We start from the raw sequence: 20,589 nt of genomic DNA, 5'->3' as shown, positions 1-20,589 counted from the left end.
TCCTTTCTCCAGAGGGCTGTGAGGGAGAACGTCCAGTGCCTCTCTCCCAGCTTCTCGGAACTTGCAGGGTGATCTTGGGTGCTTCTTGGTTGGCAGAAGCATCATCCCGACCCCTGCCTCATCTTCACATGGCATTCTGTCTGTGTATGTCTTTTTGTTTGTTTGTTTGTTTGTTTGAGATGGAATGTCTCACTCTGTTACCCAGGCTGGAATGCAGTGGCACAATCTTGGCTCTCTGCAACCTTTGCGTCCCAGTTCCAGCGATTCAACCTCCCTCCTGCCTCAGCCTCCCGTGTAGCTGGGATTACAGGCATGCACCACCACACCTGGCTAATTTTTGTATTCTTTTTAGTAGAGATGGTGTTTCATCATGTTGGCCAGGCTGGTCTTGAACTCCTGACCTCAAGTAATCCACCCATCTTGGCCTCCCAAAGTGCTGGGATTACAGGCGTGTGTGCGTGTCTGTCTCCATGTCCACACTTTCCTTTTTAACAAGGACACCAGTCGTCGTGGATTGAGGCCCATCCAAATGATCTCATTTTAAGTTAATCACCTAAAAATAAAGACCCTATTCCCAAATAAGATCACATTCTTAGGAATAGGAGATTAGGATTCCAATATATCCTTTTTTGAGAGGATGCAATTCAGCCCGTAAAGCTCCCCAAGGAATGAGATTCCTGGCTCTGTCTTCTCTGTGCCCCAGTGCCAATGCTGTTGGAGGCTCTCAGTGACCTCAGGCAACTCACACAAATGAAGGGAGAAAAACTTTGGGAGCATGTGCATATTCTTTTGACAAATGTGACTGTGTATTTGCCTCAGAAACACTGAGGAGAGGAAGTAGAGCACAAGGGTTAAGAGCAAGACTCTGGAGCCAGAGTACCTAGACTTGAATTCTGACTCGCTGTGCAATCTTAGCCAGGTTACTAAACCCCTCTGAGCCTCAAGTTCTGGATATAATAGTGGGTGACAATAGCACCTACCCCAAGAAAATGTTATCAGAGTTAAGCTATTAATATATGCGAAGCACCCGGAACCATTCCTGGTATATAGTAAGGGGTGTAACAATGTTCAAACATGGGAATAAAGACAGCATGAGATAGGCATAAGATAGGGCAGCCCCACAGATCAATGGAACAGAATGGAATCCAGAAAACAAAAAGTTGCTAAAGTAATTCAATGAGGAAAGGATAGTCTTTTCAACAAATAGTGCCATAAAAAGTAGATATCCACATGGAAAAATGTGAATGGCAACTCTTACTACACCATACAAAAAATTAACTCAAAATGGATCATGTATCTAAACATAAAAGCTAAACTCTAAAACTTCTAGAAGCAAAGAATAAAGTTTTGCAACATTGGAATAGGAGAGATACAGAATCACAAACCATTTTTCAAATGGTACACTGGATTTCATCAAAATTAAAAACTGACTATTTAAAAGGTATTGTTAAGGAGATAAAAAGGTAAGTCACAGACGTGGAGAACATACCTATAAAACACATTTGAGGGGGGATGTGAATTCAGAATACATAAAGAACTCTTAAAACTCAATAATAAGACCAACTACCCACTTGAAAATGAGCAAAATATCTGAACACATGCTTTACCCAAGAAGATAACGAAAACATCAAAAAGGACATGAAAAGACACTCAACATTGTTAGTCATCAGGAAAATTAAAACTAAAACCCACATGAGATACCATTGTTCACCAAAAGGGTGACAGAAATTTAAATGGTTGATATAATACCATGTGTTGCCAAGGATGTGGACTAACCGGAAGGCTCACCCACCGCTGGTAGGAACGTAAAATGGCACAACCACTTCAGAGAACATTTTAGCAGTTCCTTATGAAGGTTTTACCCATCCAACCCAGTCATTCCACTCATAGGTATTTACCCAAGAGAAATCAACACATGTCTACATGGAGACTCATATACCAATCAATACTGATAATGGTTTTATTTCTCAGAGCTGAAAACTAGAAACAGCTATTGGGTCAACAGGTGAATGGAGAAACAAATTTTGGTATACCCATGCAATGGAATACTGATCAGCAATACAAAAGAACTGTTGATATGTACAACAAGAGGCCGGGCACGGTGGCTCACGCCTGTAATCCCAGCACTTTGGGAGGCCGAGGCAGGCGGATCATGAGGTCAGGAGATCGAGACCATCCTGGCTAATATGGTGAAACCCCGTCTCTACTTAAAAAAATACAAAAAATTAGCCGGGCGTGGTGGTGGATGCCTGTAGTCCCAGCTACTCAGTAGGCTGAGGCAGGAGAATGGCGTGAACCTGGGAGGCGGAGCTTGCAGTGAGCCAAGATCGCGCCACTACACTCCAGCCTGGGTGATAGAGCGAGACTCTGTCTCAAAAAAAAAAAAAAAAAAAAAGATATGTACAACAAGAAGAATGAATCTCGAAAACACTGCAATAAGCAATATGAAATGCTAGAAATGATAAATCGAATCCTTGTGCTGGAAAGCAGATCGGAGGTTGCCTGGGGTTGGGGGAGGGGACACAAGATAATTTTGGGAAGTGATGGAAATGTTCAATAACTTAATTGTAGTTGTGGTTATAAGGTATATAAATTTGTCAAAACATACCAGACTCTGCAGTTCAAATGGGTACATTATACTGAATGAAAACTACACCTTTATAAAGTTGCTTCTTAAAATCCTAACCAGAACAAAAGGTTCCCATTATTATTTCACCAGAGGTCCCAGACCTGTGGGGAAGGGCACTGGGTGCTGGGTGAATGGGGGCTGAGTTGATGGGTGACCCCATGGCTCTGGAGTCCCCAGAGGGGTTTCCTGGGAGCATTAGGATTCTGACACTCATCCCCAGCTGACATCAGTAACCTTCAGTCTGCTGTTCGTCTGAGTTAACGTCTTCACTCATGATTTTAATGTCAAGTGGAAATATCGTGTTCGCTCTAATCCCTTCTGACAGGCTGCACTTTAACTGGACTTAAAGGAGGGAGGGAGGAAGAACAGAGCCGGGAGACTGATTCTCAAATGGGAGGGTTGTTTTATCCCTTCTTTCTCTTTCAAAGCTGTTTCCCTGGTATGTTCCTGGACCATCTTTAAAGATCATTTCCAAATCAGGGAGAATGTGTTCAGCTTTTCATTGGCTCAAGCTACTGGTTCCTCAAGAGACTTTAGGGAAACAAAACAAAGAGCCACATGTCCCTCAGCCCACCCCTTCCAAAGCATCTGAACGTCAGCATCATGGTGTAAGAAAATGGTTCTCAACTGATTTTTGTAAGCACACCTTCTGACTCTGAAATTGTGGGTGGTGCACTTGAAACTCTATTTTAAAAACTTTAAAATACTGAAGTCAGTAACCATGTATGTTAATTTCAGTATAACAGTGTAACACATGCTGATCTTAGTGTAACAATATAACACATATTAATCTCATTATAACAATGTAACATGTGCTGATCTCAGTATGACAATGTAACACATGCTGGTCGCAGTGCAATAATATCTCCCAGCAACTGTGATGCTCTTTCATGGCACATTCTGTTGTCATTTCAGCACCAGGTCACTGGATACTCTAATCCAACTCCCCTAAGAAGCTTAGGAGAGAAAGTTCCTGTGTATTCCAGTTATGAACAGCCTTCATTTTCAGCAACAGCTTAACTTTGGGCTCTGTCCTGTTAGCCACAAGAAAAGCTGTGACATCTTTAGATTGTACCAAAATCATATTTTACACAGTTATGAAAAATTGCCAGTATGAGTATTGGAAATCTTTGGTGATTAGGAAAGAATAAAGACATAATACAGGGGATGGACAGAGATTTGCATCCACACACTTCAACTAAATCTACTTTTTGGTGTTTTTAAGTCAAAAATCTCCATAGAAAATCAGGAAAACTGACAGACAAATAAAATAATAATCACATATTCCCCCAACCAGAGTTAGCCATTATAAACTATTTCTGCATATGTTTTTCCAGGGTGTATTAGCTTAACATAATTGTAATTTATATTATATAACTACATGTTTTAGTATATACAGATTTATATCTTATTCTTTTCGCCTAAGATTGTACTCTGAGAATTTTCCTATACCATTTTACAATTCTTTAAATTATGTTAATTTCTACATATTTATCATCTAAATATTCCAGTATTTATTTAACTAATTGTTGGTGGATTTCTAGATTATTTCTATTTCCTCAGTAGTATAAATAACACACCAACGAAGGTCCTTGTCCATGAGTCTTTGACCAAACATCTATTTCCTTAGGATCAATGCCTAGAAGGTGAGTGACTGAGTCCAAGGGTGTGGACATTTGCAGCTGCCCCTTGGTTTAAAACAGCATCTATCCCTCTTCCTTCTCTCTGAATAATTAGCCCCAGGTAACTTTTGATAAATACCATAGTCATTCTTGGCCTCTGATCCTGGGCCCAGATCACTGAGCATGCCATGCCGAGATTGACATGTGTTGCACTGAGATTAATGTGTGTTGCATTGTTACACTGAAATTGGTATGAGTTACACAGAGATCAGCGTAATCTCTCTGGGCCCACAATTTCATAATCTCTCTAAGCCCCTGATATCTCTAGGCTCTTTCTCCCATCACCTTTGCAGGGGTCCTACCTGGCACTGGGACCCAGCTCCCTTGCTCATGTTGCACTGGCCCTGGCACGACAGCCCCATCAGTGTCTCCCCTTTGATGAGACCCAGCTCATGAGGTCCTAGGAGGAAGGGATGCTTTAAATGCAGGCCTCTCTTCCTCCTTCCCTCAATCCCTCCCCCGCTCTCTCTTTCTCAGAAGCTGCTGGTCTTTGCTTCTCGCCGTGACTCTCGCTGGGCCTGACTTCCCTCCCCACTTCCCACCAAGCGAAGTTACTGTCCCTCAGCGTTCTCGAACCTCACTGTCCCCTTCTGCAAATGAGAATCATTCTGCCTGCCTTATAAAGAAGACCTTTACTCCCTCGGAAACACTTAGTCCACATCTGTCAGATATTCTTCTAGGCTCTGGGGACGCAAAGATGAAGGCGCCTGGCCTTCAAGTGAAGAAAGAGAATCAGAGAGCCAGGAATGCAGAGGACCAGAAAAGCCATCAGTGCTCTTGTTTGGATCCAGGAGCTGGACATCCAGGTGGGACACTGGGCTGTCACCAAGTGGTGGCATTGTCTATTTCTAGTTTAATGTCAAGAACATTTAGTGTATCAACAACCAGAAAAGATTTTGTAGATCATCCCAGCCACGTGACCCTGGACAAGTTTTCAAAGCCTCTGTGCCTCTGTTTTTCTACCTGTAAAATTGTGCAAATAATAGAACATACTCAAGGTTGTCAGGATTAAATAAGTTGCTGGATGCAAAGTGCTTAATACGGTGCTTGGCACATAGTAGGTGCTCAGTAAATGATCATTAGCTATCGATATCTAGACTAACTCCATTATCATCAGAAAAGATGAGAAATTAAGACATGGAAGGGTTAATTAACTTGTTCAAGGCCACACAGCCGGCTACAGGTAAGAGTTGGGACCAGACCCCCAGAGCACTCCTTAGTTAAAATGAATGATATATTTTCTGTCATTTATTGGCAACCTCTTTTGTTCATGAGTCTATTTCAGGCACTGTGAGTTCTTTCCCTTTATCTCACAGTTACTCTGCAAAGACGGTATTATCATTCTCATTTTCCAGGTGGGGAAACTGAGACTTGGACGAGCTGTGTAACCTGTCCTGGGTGCAAAGAAGGCTAAGTGGCAGAGCCAGGACTTGAGCTCAGGCCGCCCGTCTTCAGGCTTATGTGCCCCTGGATGCCACCTGTGCTCTGTTCCACTGGGCCAGGTTTCCAGGAGGCCAAGTTTAGAGGCTTGAGTCTGCCCTTCTTCCCTGGGCAACAGGAGAAAGGCATTTCTGACTAGAAATGCCTTTTTGAGACATGTAGTCATTAGCCAGGCACATTTTCCTCCCAGGCCTCTGCCTTTCTGGGTCAGCACCCTCTGGTCCCTTCAACGTTCATGCCTAGGGGACCAAAAGGTCCGTGGCCCCAGGCAGCACCACATGGCCGAGGTGCTCAGCTGACCCACAGGGCTATGCCCTTCGCACAGGCAGCTGTCACTCACCGCTCAGTGCTGGCCGGCTCTGCCAAGCAGAACAACCGTCCATTGTCTAGATGGCTTTTCACCTGCTTCCCTCTAAGGAGCAGGGTATGAGGAAAGAGGAAGAGGTAGAGGGCGCTGGGGTCCCTGCAGCTGGATTCCATTGTGGAGAAACCCTGAGGCTTTGGGGCAGGATTGCAACTGTTCATCTCAGTGCTGTGACCTTCGCGCCGTCACCTGAAGCTGGCAGGCAGGAGGCATGTGTGCTCTGGCTTCATGGCCCTCAGCAGTGTCACTGCTTCCCCTTGCCCAAGATAAATGACTGTCGTGATGAGGACCTGCCAGCCTCAAAACCTTTGCTCGCACTAATCCCTCTGCCTGACAAGCTCTCCACATCTCTGCCTGCTACTGCCTCCTCCAGGAAGCCTCACCTGATTGCCTCATTGAGAAAATCCATGAATTTTTATTCAAATACCCTGGGCTCAATTTCTGGCCCTCTCTCACCTGCTTGCTCTGTGGTGTCTGCTGTTGTCTCACCTCTCTGACCCTCAGTGTTCTCTTTTTGTGAAATGGGGTATGAGAGGAGGATACCTCACATAATGTGAGTACCTAATGTGTGTATTGCATGCAGTCTCTTTTTTAACCCTCACTTCCACTGCAGACACTCCTGTTGAAGGATATTTCGATTCTTTTGTCACAGATAAAGGCCCTGGGGCCTTGGGAAGTGAAGTCACATGCCAGAGTTCATACATCTGGAAAGTAGTAAAGCCAGAATATAAACCCAGGTTTTTCTGTCTCTGACATTCAGCTACGATTACTCTTCCAGTGATTGGCAGTTGAGGAGCTGTTTCTGACCAAGTGGACAGGGGGCGCAGGGGGCACAGGAGCCAGCCAGATGGAGGTCAGTGACAGTCCTAGGCTGAGGGAAGCTGACTTGGAGGACATAGCTTTAGGGACTTCCTCAGAGACTCCCCACCTCACATCCCACAATGAAATTGACTCCCCCAGACACAGGCAGACTGGAAAATGACATGGGCTTCTCTGTCTACTCCCACCCCTGCGCCCGCTGTGGGTGCCTACCCCTACGAAACCCACCACATGGAAACACAGAGGAACCGCCTTCCATGCAGGCTGGCTCTGAAGGGAGAGAAGGCCTGTGCTGACCATATCCATCCAGCTCCTCCTCCCAAACTCCTGATTGGAGGAGTCCACCCCAGCAAGGAAGATTAGGAGGAACGTGCTCGTATTAACACTGTAGGTGCTCAAGAATTGTGACTTTCTCTCCCTCACTTTTTCCTTTCTCATAAAGGGCATTGCTTCAGGGCTGTGGCTGTGAAGAAGGTGACCCAGCTGTCTCAGGATCAAAGCCAGTTTTTAATCATGATGCCATTGCCAGTTCCCAGTGCCACATTGTGGTTACAAATGGAATAATAGCTCTCTCTCTTTCACCCTGGACTAGGGCTTGGTCACTGAGCACCTGGGACGGAGACCCCTCCTCGTTGGTGACTTTGGGCTAATGGCCCTCTTCTTTGGGACCCTCACCATCATGCTGACCCTGCAGGTGAGATTATGTGCTTGTCACATTTGAGGAAGATAAGCATGGAGCTGGCTTCTGGCTTCATCATTGTGGGGCCTTTGATTCGTGGGTTCATACTTCTACCAGCAGTGCTTGTGATAAAGCTCTCCCTGGGGGCAGCTCATTTCTGGAGCTGCTCAGGGTCTCAGTGAAGAGGGTTTGGTGAGGGGTCCTTGGACTGGGACATGAGAGACCTGACTTCTGGTCCTGTCACTTCCGCTGACAAGTTGTGTGATCTTGGGCAAGACACTTTCCTTCTCTGAGCCTCAGTTCACCCATCTGTGGAATAGAAGAGCTTGCACTAGACCACCCTAAGATGCCCCTTCCAGCTGTCACCGCCCAGCATGAATGCCAGGTGCTGCATATCAGCCACTTCCCCAGTGGTCACAATTTTATAAACAGTGGCTCTGGAGCCAGACAGCCTGTGTGGATCTCGGCTTTTCCTTACTGGTAGTGAAACTTTAGCAAGTCAGCTCCTCTCCAGGCCTCATCTCTAAAATGGAACAGTCAGTCGTCCCTTCGTCCAGGGGTGTTGTGGGATGAAATGAGAAAATGCACAGAAAGCACTTGGAACGAGCACTCAGTGGACGTCCATGTAGGTGGAGGGGTGATGAAGGACTTCATCCTTACAACATCGGTATTTTTTTCTTTTATGGAGATAAGGAAACTGAGGGATAAATATAAATAAAGAAGCTTCCCAAGATTGCACCACCAGAAGGTGGCAAGCTGGGATTAGATCCCCGGATGTTGGGCTTCTGTCCCCTGCATGGCTCAGGGCAGCCTGCATTAATTGAACACTGCCTCAGTGTCTCCAACTCGTCTTGGTGCCATGGGAAGCATGAAGCAAGGTTGCAGCATTGATCAATCTTTGCATTTTTCAAAAATGCATCTGGAAATTGATAGGTGCACATTTTGATCACCTGTCAAATGTCTTAGTGGCCCAAATGTTTCTAGAAAAAGGCACTGTAAGCATGGTGGTGTCTGATGGGTGCCCTTCGAAGAGGTGGGGCTGGCGAGCACGCTGACTGGCAGGAGGTGGAAGCATTGCCTTCAAGGACAATGTACTAGCAGGTGCAGTTCCTTCCTGACAGCCAGGCCCAAGCTGTCCCGAGCCCGGGCATCTTTACAGTCCTCTGAAGTTCTCAGGAAGCTAGCTGGGTGATGTTCTGGGCCATTGTCTTTCTGAAACTTGTGTCAGAAGTTTAAAAGGAAGGCCTGAAGCCCACGAACCCCATCTAAGCCTCACTTCACAAGGTCTCAGAGCTGTTCCTGGCTTGGCCACCTTTGTCTCCCCCAGTGCCCCACACCCTGCCCCCGGCAGCTCCTCAAGGGGCCTGGCAGTTTCCTCTCCTAGGGCTCTTCTGTGCTTGGCTAGCTTCTCCTTGCTTTCTGGACTCAGGAAGCCTTGGACACTCCTGGACACCTCTTCCTGCAGGAAGCCTCCCCTTGCTTCCAAGTCTGGGTGAGGTGCCCTCTCCTGAGTTCCCATAAGCCCCAAGGGGGAACCCTGTGAGATCACTTATCACGGACCATTGACTTTCACTGTTGATGCATCTCTCTCCCAATAGACAGTGAGTGAGTTGTGTAGCGCCATGCCTGAACCATATCTGCATTTCCACCTCCCATCCCAGTGCGTGGCACTCAGGGGCAGCTGAGATCAATCAGTTGAATGAGTGAGTGAGTGACTTGGTACAGATTCTCATACAGCTTACGAAAGTCCACGAAGCTCCTCTCAACCCTTAGAGCTAATGGATTTGGACACACAACAAGGGGAAGTAAGGAGTTCCCCATTCCTCTGCCCTCTGTACCCGTCGTCCTCTACTCCAGACTATTTGCAGTTCACCCCCGCACTGTGCCCTCTCAGACTTCTGTGGCCTTGTGTATGCTGAACCCCCTCCTGGAACCTCTTTCCTTTCCTTTCCCACTGGGCTGACTCTGGCTCAACCTACAGAGGTGAGCTCAGGCTCTTACCTTCCCTTCAAGTCAGGTGGCCTCTCCTGGGGCAGCCCTGGCACCCCCACACACTCAGAACCAGTGACACTGTGTTCTAATGCTCAGCCGTCCAGTCTGCTAGAGCAGGAGCAATCCCAAAACATCCTTTCGCAACCAGCACCAAGCCGCCCACCCCCAGATGAGTGACAGCTTCTCCAGACACATTCCATGAAATGCATTAACTCATCTCACACCTTGCAAGACGGCAGGGGTACAAATACGGTTCTTTATATAATAATACCAGAACTAAGGTAACTTTTTAAAAACAAAATATAGAAGTCTTTAAAATGTATATGAGGAAATATATATACATACATACACACACTTTAAGTTCTGGGATACATGTGCAGAACGTGCAGGTTTGTTACACAGGTATACATGTGCCATGGTGGTTTGCAGCACCTGTGCAGGTTTGTTACACAGGTATACATGTGCCATGGTGGTTTGCTACACCCATCAACCCATCATCTACATTAAGTATTTCTCCTAATGCTATCCCTGTCCCAGTCCCTGACCCCCCAACAGGCCCCGGTGTGTGATGTTCCCCTCCCTGTGTCCGTGTATCCTCATTGTTCAACTCCCACTTATGAGCGAGACATGCAGTGTTTGGTTTTCTGTTCTTGTGTCAGTTTGCTGAAAATGATGAACTTTTATAAATGTGATAAAGCTGTGAAAATTGCTCATATTGCCTGCTGCCAACTAAGCACTCAATCAATGTGAGTTATTGATTTATTTACCACTTCCTGTATGCCAGGACTATGTCAAACTCATCACAGGCTTCATCTGATTTCATCATGGCTATAAAATAAGCAGATGGAATGACTGAAGGGTTGTCATTGTTCCCATGCTATAGACGCTGAAACTGGGGCTTGGGGACATCCAGTGACCTGTCCAAGGTCACACAGATGGGTGGAGGAGGAGCTGGTGTGGGAACTCAGGTCCTCTGGACACACCATCACCTCCTCACCTGACCACTCCCTGTTCTCTCCCAGGACCGTGCCCCCTGGGTCCCCTACCTGAGTATCGTGGGCATTCTGGCCATCATCGCCTCTTTCTGCAGTGGGCCAGGTAAGGCGCCCCTCCCTCCTCACTGCCCCGCCCAGGGGCTCATGGCATCACCAAGCTGGGGAGCTCTCCTCATACAGATGGGGCACCTAGAGCCCAGAGGAAGCAAAGCCTGACTGGGGATGTGTGTCTGCTGCCTTCCTTTTGGCCCGATTGAAATGTAGCCGACTGTCTACAGTCTACCCCACAGAAGGTGAAAACGGGCTCACCTGAAGATGAGTGGGAGATAATATCCCACCGCACAGCAAGAGCAGTTCACATGCGGGAGGGCTCGGAGCCAGAGGCAACACTGGTTTGTGATGAATCAAAGACAACCAAGTCACACAGTCTGTGCCTAAGCAGTTACGGTCTAGGGTGAAAGATGTGGCAATAATCATGGCCATGTCTAAGACATATTAATCATTGATTTTGTGTTATACTTGGCTAAGAACTTGACCTATGTAAGCTCACTTAAGGCTGAGGACAGTTCCAAAGAAGACAGAGATGGAAGGTGACTTGCATGAGTGAGTAGCTGGAGTGGCCTGATTGCCAGGCCCAGGCCCCCACCAACAGCTTACATGGTACCTGCGTGAGTGTGCAACTGGAGTATCCCAGCCTCAGTTTACCCGGGACTCATTTCTAGCCCTGCTGTTTCCTAGCCATGGGTCAGTAGGAGAGACTTCTTCTCTTTGTGAGCCTCAGTTTCCCCATCTGTACAATGACAAGGATGCAATGCGACTGAGGATCCTACCATTCCCTGGCTCTGTGTCCATGTCCAGCAGGGACCTCCAGCAGAGGCCAAGGTCAGACTGAGAAGGGGGGCTTCTCGGTCTTTTCGTTTCTTTCTAGTTGGCACATCAGCTTGGCTGAGGATGAATTAAAAGCATGTTGATTTTTGTGATTGCAGCCATTCCTGCTTCAGGTATTAACTCAATGCAGAGGTCAAGAACAATCTTTGGTCTTTGTCTCCTAAATTCGAAGACCCCTAAATCTTAGCACTTGGTGTTGAAATGAAGTCTGTGCTGAAACATGCAGACATTCACAATTAACTGAGGCAGAGCACGACATGGGAATGACTTCAGAGCTGGAGGGAGGTCAGCTGGCAGATGAGGAAACCTTCCAGGGGCTAAGACAAATTAGAATTAAGTCATCCCAAGTTGGAAAGACCGTAAAGATTTTCTAGTTCAGTCATTTATCAGAAGCTTAAGTCCTAGTCATGGTTTCCCTGCCAGGAATTCCTTCAGCCATGGCTTGATTACATCTATTGACAGGGAACTCACCACCTCACAAAATAGGCAATTCTACGTCCACAGGTCAGATTTGGTCCTGGCCCATTTTGTATGACCCACCAGCCAAGAATGGCTTTTGCATTTTAAAAGGGGGAAAGAAAGAGTGCATGCCAGAGACCACATGTGGCCTGACAAGCTTCATATATTTTCTTTCTAACTATTTTAAACATTTGTCAACCCCTGCTATAGTTCCTTAGCTCTGAAATTTGGAACTGGGAGAGTGGGCTAGCTTGTGAGGTAGGGAAGGAGGAATTTCCAGGCAGTGAGAGCAGCCACTGCCAGAGCATAGAAAGAAGTTCGTGTCAAAGGAACCTTAAATAAACCACCAGGGCCAGAGCAGTGGTGCTCAAACATTGCTCAGTCACCAGGGCTTTTAAAGCCCTGGTTTTCAGGCTGCACCGAAGGGCAACCAGCCCATAATCTTGGAGGGATAGGGCTCAAGCTTGGCATTTTCTAGCGCTGCATGATTCCAAGGTGCAGCCAAGTTCAAGAACCACTGGGCTGGAGCAGTTTTTAAACCCCGGCTGAATCTATTACCATCACCTGGTGACTTAGAAAAAAAAAAAAACAGAGCAAACACGGATATTCAGGCCTCATCCGATGATAGCTGTGTGCCCATCAAGAACCGCTGCCCAGAGTGCAGGGTGAGACACAGAGGAAGAGTCCAGAGATAAGCTAGAAGCAGATCTCAGAGCGTCTTAGATGTTGCACTAGGGATTTGCCGTTTTGCGGAACTCCCTAGAGGTCTGTTGGGGAATCTGTGTGCATGAATGCCACAGGGCAGACCTGCAGCGAGAAGAAACTGGAGGCAGAGACACCCGCCAGGGGCCTGGAGCCGTCAGCCCAGGACAGTTATCCGGGACAATGCCACCCCTGCGAAGGGTCCCATGGGCGTTGCCACTATGATAAGCGCAGGTCATGAGGGCAAGAAAGCGGTACGTTTCTCGGTGTGATTTAGTGCTTCTCGAGTTATCTTTTTTCCATAACAGCTGTTTTCCCAGAAGAAACAGTAAATGTCAGCATTGTATCTGAGTGAAAAGTTGACCTTCTTCCCCACCCATTCACACAAATAAGCCAGATTGGACTCATCCACAAATCTGCCTGATGTTCCTTGCTAACCAAAACCACAAAGCTTAGTCTTCTCTGTTTTTTTTTCCCCCCCAAGCCTTTTCGCAACGATCCTGATTCTGTTCCAATTGTTTGTGACTGTGACTTTCTTTTGACTGTAGAACATGCTGCATTTCCAGGGCTTTAAATGCTGGGCTCCCCATCAGTGTTTATGAGACTCCCTGGAGGGAAGGCAGCCTGCGCCTCCCAATCCCAGATCACCTGTCAGCCCCTGCCCTCCGCTTCCCCAGTCCACCTTCAACCCCCTGTGTTGACCCAGCCTCTGCGCCTCGCTGACTAGCAATGACTTTAGCCACAAGATTGACCAGGGTTTAGAAGCTTCATTTAAACTCACATTGATAGTGTACAGTTTAAAGCCTCAGGGAACTTACCTGTCTAAGGAAAGCTGCCACTTAGACTGTGAGATTATCTTGCATCTTCCTAAGTGGACAGGGAAGAGCGAGTCCCCAGAGGAGCCACCCCGGGAAAATGTGGCAGGAAGATGCTCAGAGCTGAATGGCGGAGAGACTCACTGGCCTGCTCTCCATGATTAAAGAAGAGGGATGGATCTCCCAGAAAGGGGCCAGGAGGCCGCCTGAGGCAGCTTCTGTGAGGAACAGGTCGATGTAAGAAGACTTGACAAGGAGTTGAAATTAAGTGAAAGAAAAGAAAGAAAACAAGAGAGGCAGTTTCCTGCTGCATATTTTATTTGTGTGCATAACCCCAAGGCAGTGGCAGGGAAGTCTAACAAATGAGGCAAAAGAAAAGAGCTTCACCTTTTGAGAAAAGATCATTGCCAAAATGTGTCAATTCCAGCTTTAAAAATAATATGATGCCCTGACTCTGTGCCTGGCACCAAGTTAAGTCCTCTGTGGGGAGTTTGTGTTTCAGTGGGGTGGACAGATGCAAACAAGATGGAGCGGTAAGGCCATTGCCATTATCAAGGTGCGAATTAAGGTCCGAGCACCTCAGAGGATGGAGCGGTCCTGGTGGAAATGCCTTTCTCAGTGCATACCTTGCTTGGCAAAAGGACCCCTCTGTTTATCACATTGATTTCAACTGGAAAGACTGCAGGAGCGTACTAGCATTTGAGGGGACCTACGTGGTCGGCTCTGCCTGCCCTGCCTGCCCTCCCTCTCTATCCCACATTCTCCCTGTGCTGCAGCCATCTGGAGCCACAGGCAGCTGCCCCCCGCCCCAAACACACACACTTCATGGTCCCAGCCTTTACATGTGCTATTTGCCCACTTGCAACAACCACTCTTATTCATCTATTTGAGGTGTGGCTTCTCATCTTCAAAAAGTCAGCTCATACTGCATCGTGAGGCTTTCTTAGAAACAGACAGATAGACCCTCTGGGCTCCCACAGCCCCCTGGATTAACTCCTAGTGTATCCCCCCACCCCTATTACAATGGCCATTGTTGGTCAGTCCTCCTAACATCAGGGACTGCTTCAAAGACAAGAACCTTGTTTCTATCCCCTGTATCCAAACACACAGCCTGACTCTGGGTCAGCAGCCAATAAATGCTTATATTTTTCATGAATTCTTTCAAAACATACTCATTGAGTTCCTACTGTGTGGTGTGTGGTGTTTTCTACCACCACAGCTCACACCAAATGTGTGTGTGTATTCTGACACCAAATACATGTCATTTTTCCACATCACCTCTCCAATTTGTCTCCACCAACAACTGGGTGTCCAACAATTGAACTCAATTCTGACACTGCCTCCCCAGAGCGAGCACAGAGCCTACAAGTTAAAGAGTTCAGTCCCACAGGACTTTCCTCACTTCAGACACCAGCCAAAAATAGAGTCCCAGGGAGCCGGCGCTTCTGCCCTGCTGACTATAAATTCAGGGATTCCCAAGGCTACCCTCAGGTTTGATAATTTGCTAGCATGACTCCCAGAACTCAGGAAAGCGCCCTACTTAAAATTATTGCTTTATTACAGAGGCTACAACTCAGAAACAGCCAAGTGGAAGGGAGGCATAGAGAAGGTATGGGGGTGTGTCAGGGGGCATAGAGCTTTCATGCCCTCTCTGGATACACCAGCCTCCTAGCACTTCAGTGTGTTTACCAACTGGGAAACTCCCCAACCCTGTCATTTAGAGGTTTTTATGGAGGCTCCATTATGTGGGCATGATTGATTCCATTATTGGCCATTGGTGATTGAACTCAGCCTGCAGCCCCTCTGCCTTCCTTGGAGGCTGGAAGATGGAGCTGAAGGTTCCAACCCTCCAAACATGGCCACTGCTGCCTTGAAACCATCTAATGGCCCACCTGAGTCACCACATTAGGGCTTCATTTTAAATGACAAAAGCCACTCTTGTTACTCCAGAAATCCCAAGGCTTTTAAGAAATCTGGGCCAAAAACTAGGGACAAAAATCAAATATATATATTGCAATTTTATATGTGTGTGTGTGTGTGTGTGTGTGTATGTGTGTGTGTGTTATGCCACAGTGCCAGCCCTGGGCTGGGAGCTGGAGATAAAAGCATGAACAAGACAGTGTCTCTATCCCCTATCCCCACAGAGGAAGAGGAGAGGGACAGAAACCAGGTGAGAATGACCACTTAGACATTCTATAGGAGGAAGGGGGCTGGCGTTCTCAACTGCATTGGCTGCTGGCCCTGACTGACCCCAGGGCAAAACCCTCCTGCAGACAACATTGATCATCCCAGCCAGGCTCTTAGGATTGCACACAGCAGGTGTGCCCCAATGGAAGCCCGGTGAGATCCAGAGCGGGTAAAGGCTGTGTCCAGCAGACCCAGGAGAAGAGTCTGGGACAGGAAGATGGGAGGAGCATCAGAAAACATAAAGAGTCAAAGCCATGCACTTGCGCGACATTGTCTCAATGCCAGGCCTGCACCTGCAACATCTGAAAAGAAGGAACCATGAAGCATCCTGGTCCTGCCCTACAAGTGGAAGGGCTCAGTCCTTTAACTCCTCCAGTGCTGGAGGAGCCCACAAAAGAGACAGACCTGGGAATGAATAATTATTGCTTACTGGATTTACGGGAGGCAGGAGAGGGGAAAAAGTAGGACACAGTTTGTGTGTCAAATTCCATTGTTCGTACGTGATCCCTTTCAATTCTCTCATGCGTGCAAGGTTGAATCCATGATCTCAAAAGTGGCAAGGTAGAGTCCAGACTCAAGCCTAGCTATGTCTGCCTGTGAATCTCATGCCGGGGGGCCGGCGCTACCCCAAGTTGGGTGGGAGGGCTCTGTGCACCATCCTGCACTGCCCCGAGAGGGAGCTCAGCCAGCAGACAGCAAGTTCTCCCTGCCTGGCATGGGGTGCTTAGGCAGCTACAGGCACATTCTTACTTGTTGAATGAATAAACAAGTGAATGAAGAAATACTAAATGAAAGAAAAAACCCTATCCATGGCCTTGGCCTCGCCCCAATTACCTTAAGTATCCCAGAACTTTAGGGGGAGTCAAATCAGATGACTCCTTTCCCCCTCAGAAGTTAGGGAATTGTGTGCAAAGCAGAATGACAAATGACGTTCTAACCCTCCTGACCAAGCAGAAAGTGTTGGATAGAAGAAATAAACATATACACATTAAAATAACTAGAGCTGTAAGTTAAGAGACATAACGACACTAAATTGGTATATAGTCACAATTTTTGAAAAATTGTTTAATGAAAATCAAATGGAAAGTCTCACAAATCTAGACTTAAAACTAAATAGTAGCCGTTGCTCAGGACACATCAATGTCTCTAAAATGAATGTATTCAGAAGGTGAGAACTAACCCCAGCCTTGGTGCTAGTCCCTGTCCAGAAACAAAGACCCAGACGCCACGCCATTACCGCACAGGCTTTCAGGGAAAGGACTTAAAAGATGAACTATCTGAAACTACCCTGTGAACTCCAAACCATTAGAGAAATGTGGAATTCCATCCAGCTCCAGCAGGCATCAGGGAATCAGGAGCTACGGTCAGGAGGGTTTGGTTTGTTTGTTTGCAGGTTTGTTTGTTTGTTTGTTTTAGAGACAGGGTCTCACTCTGTCACCCAGGCTGAAGTGCAATGGTGTGATCATGACTTACTGCAGCCTCTACCTCCTGGACTCAGGCTATCCTCCCACCTCAGCCTCCTGAGCAACTGGGACAAGTGCATGCCAGCATACCTGGCTAACTTTTTAATTTTTTTGTGGAGATAGAGTCTTGCTGTGTTTCTCAAGCTGGTCTGGAACTCCTGGGCTCACGTTATCCTCCCACCTTGGCCTCCCAAAGTGCTGAGATTACAGGCATGGACTGCCAGGATTTTAAAAGCAGTTGCGTGAATGGACTATTTATAGTCCTGTGGGCAGGGATAGGGAACCAGAGAGAGACGGAGGCCCTCCGGGATGAACAACAGTGGGAAGCTGCCACCACTTCAGGGGTAGACTATTTTTCGTTAAATTTCTCCGTAACGAAAGGATAGAAACACTAAGAAGTAAGATTTCATCTGGTAGGGCTAAGCTTTTGCGGCTCTGCAAACCGTTGTGATATTTAAGATTTCTTGCCACCTCCCAAGCACCAGTTCTTACCCCTGTCGACGATGCGTGGCAGAGATTCATTTCCGCTTTTATCAAAAACTATTTTGAGATTCTGAGAAGCAAACAGGCAGATTCAACAATGTGATGTGCTCCTTGCCTATGGCTTTGTTGGGCGCCCCATGTCAGACCCCGCACTCTGATGTCGTTTTACAGGGCAATGCCCAGTGCCAGTGGAGGTTAAGTCAGTAACATTGTAATTAGTCCTTCAGCCCTGGGAGCACAAAGAGGAATAAGAAAGGTCCCAGCCAGGAGCTTGGAGTTCAGTTTCCAAGTAAAGAAGAGGAAGAGGTAGTCATTGGCTCTGTCACTGGGGTAAGAGGGGAGGTGGATAGAGGAAGTTGAGACTCAGAGAGGTTAAGAGCTTTACCTGGATCACACAGCAGTGAACCAGAATTCCACTTCCTATCAGTTTGACTCCAGAGCCTGGGTCCTTAAGGTCTACAATAGGCAACTAAGCTAAAGGCAGGTCCCGGGCACTAAGGGAGCACAGAGGAGATGTGTGTCTGGGTGAATGGGCATCACATTACCTAGAGGAGGTACAACTTAGACTGATTTCTAAATATTGAGTCAGAGCAAGCACAGCCACCAAGTATGGGTTCTCAGGGTGTGCACTACACAAGAAGGCATTTCTAAAGACACAGCATCCCATCTTAGGCAGACACTAAACTATGGCCATTTCTAAAGACACAGCATCCCATCTTAGGCAGACACAAACCTATGGCCATTTCTAAAGACACAGCATCCCATCTTAGGCAGGCACTAACCTATGGCCATTTCTAAAGACACAGCATCCCATCTTAGGCAGGCACTAACCCTGTCTCTTATACACATCTAGATGTGTATAAGAGACAGGCCGAAGACCTTGACCGTTCTGGCAGTCTCAACATATTATGGTCATTTCCAAAGTTCCACCCCTCCAGCCATTAGCTGTGAAGAAAACAAAGCAACTTAACGAAAGTTAATTCATCAAAAGTCAATGCACTGAGTAGTCACATTGCTAAAAGTCAAATCATAGAGAAACACAATTTGCTGGATTTACCTTATCTCTTTTAACTATTTATGAAGAATGTATATTTGTGTGCATAGAATAGAATGATTCTAACAACTTTGATCCGTTTCTAAGTTCTTCATCATGTCTGCGTAGTGAATTCTGTAGAATGCTTTTTGTTGTTGTTGTTCCCTCTGCTTCAGTTCCCTGTTGTTGTAGCTGGAGGTTAGTAAACAGAGAGAAGCCTCAGTCAAGTGGCATAGAATATACTTTTATCCACAATAAGAATATATATATCTTTCCCTTTCCAAATTCTTTTTGTTCCAGAAATTTATACATACAACAGAAAGTAGGATTCGGATAGCAAGCAATATATCAACACGTGTATCTAATGTATTCATTCCTCTGTTTGGAAAACAGGAGTCTGGATAGCAAAGGTTCAGCTAGTGAGAGGGACACCTGCACATTCACTGATCGGGCTTCTTTTGTTAACATCTTTTTATTCAAAAATGCATTTACCAGTCTTTGCTCTTTGATGAATTAACCTTGAGCTGACAGTGTGACTTTCATTTGTGGCATTTCTGAGTCCTCATTCCTGGCCAGGACACAGAGGTACCACACCCCGCTGCAGCCTGCCCCAACTCACAGAGAGGTTGTAGAGCTGCTGCCATCAGAGAGGGCATCTGGAGAACTTCCCTGGCCAGGCTGGACCAGGTCACAGGGTGTGATCATTCTGTTTATTCAGTAATGCACTAACTTGTAAAATATTTTATTTGAGAAAGGGGCTTTTTTTTTTTAATAGCAAAAGTGCCATTTGGGCTAGAAGTGGCCCTGGAGGTGGCCAGCTAAAGGGAAAAGGAGGAATGTCTGAGTAGAGGGCAGAGATGGTCTGGGATGCTCTTAGAATCCTGCTGTGACATTTCCAAAATCTACAGTAACTTGGGCAAGTCCCTGTCCCTCTCTGGCCTCAGTTTCCCCATCAGTGAAATGAGGGGTTGAACCAGATTAAGGGCTAACTACATGGCTGCACTTCAGAACCCCCTTCCCTGGGTGAACATCCCCCACGCGGGGGCCTGGATGAGGAGGGACCTCATCCGGGTTCTGCTGAGGAGGTGCAGGGACAGCATTTCCACATATTTCCTGAATGACTGCCCAGCAACCAAAGGCTCCAGAATTGGTGGCCAGATCTACCAACCCTGTGGCTGTGCAATCTGCCTCATTTAATCCTCATGGCAGCCCAGGGGACAGACCATCTCATTCCCACTTCACATATGAAGGGCTGAGTCTCTGAGAGATCATAAATCATAGGTTTTACAGGGCAGGTGCCCCCGAAGTCAGAGGGGTGGCAGTGTTTGTGCTCTTAGCTACTGTAGTGGGCTGAGTAGTGTCCCCCAAAGATTCATGTTCTCTCAGAACTTCAGAATGTGACCTTGGTTGGAAATAAGGTCTTTGCAGATGTACTCAGTTAAGGATCGCAAGGTGAAACCATCAGGATTTAGGGTGGGCCCTAAATTCAGTGACTGGTGTCTGTATAAGACAAGGAGAGGACACAGGGAGGAGAAGGGCATGTGAAGGTGGAGGCAGAGATTGGAGTGAGTGGTGCATCTAAAATCGAAGGAACACCAAGGATTGCCGGCAGCAGCAGCCAGGAGAGAGGCGTGGATGGTTTCTTCCTCAGAGTCTGCAGAGGGAACCTACTCTGCCTACACCTGGATTCTAGACTTCTGCCTCCAGAACAATGACAGAATACATTTCTGTTCTCTTAAGTCCCCAAGTTTGTGGTGATTTGTGACCGCAGCCCTAGAAAACGAATATAGCCACTAAGTTGGCAGGAAAGTATTTCCTAACCCCCCACGCAGCTGTGGATGTACCAGGGCTTTGGAAGTTAGCGATCTCCACCATTCGACGCTTCATGTCCAACAATGGTGGGTGGGCAAGCTCCCTGCCAAGGTTACGGTGCACTTTCTGCTTTTTCAAGAACACCAG

General features: G+C 47.0%; 1 protein-coding gene across 1 annotated transcript in view; it reads left to right on the top strand.

The window, feature by feature from the left end:
- SLC2A9 (solute carrier family 2 (facilitated glucose transporter), member 9) overlaps positions 1-20,589 on the top strand; it is a 195,429-nt gene that overhangs the window by 131,581 nt on the left and 43,259 nt on the right. The window contains 2 exon segments of the mRNA XM_011987830.1: positions 7,527-7,628; positions 10,628-10,703. Of these exon segments, the coding sequence (XP_011843220.1) occupies positions 7,527-7,628; positions 10,628-10,703 (178 nt within the window).

The sequence above is a fragment of the Mandrillus leucophaeus genome, unplaced genomic scaffold (genome assembly GCF_000951045.1).
Source record: "Mandrillus leucophaeus isolate KB7577 unplaced genomic scaffold, Mleu.le_1.0 Scaffold317, whole genome shotgun sequence".
Taxonomy (NCBI): Eukaryota; Metazoa; Chordata; class Mammalia; order Primates; family Cercopithecidae; genus Mandrillus; species Mandrillus leucophaeus.
Note: the sequence above shows the minus strand (reverse complement) of the source record. Positions and strands in the feature narration are given on the sequence as shown.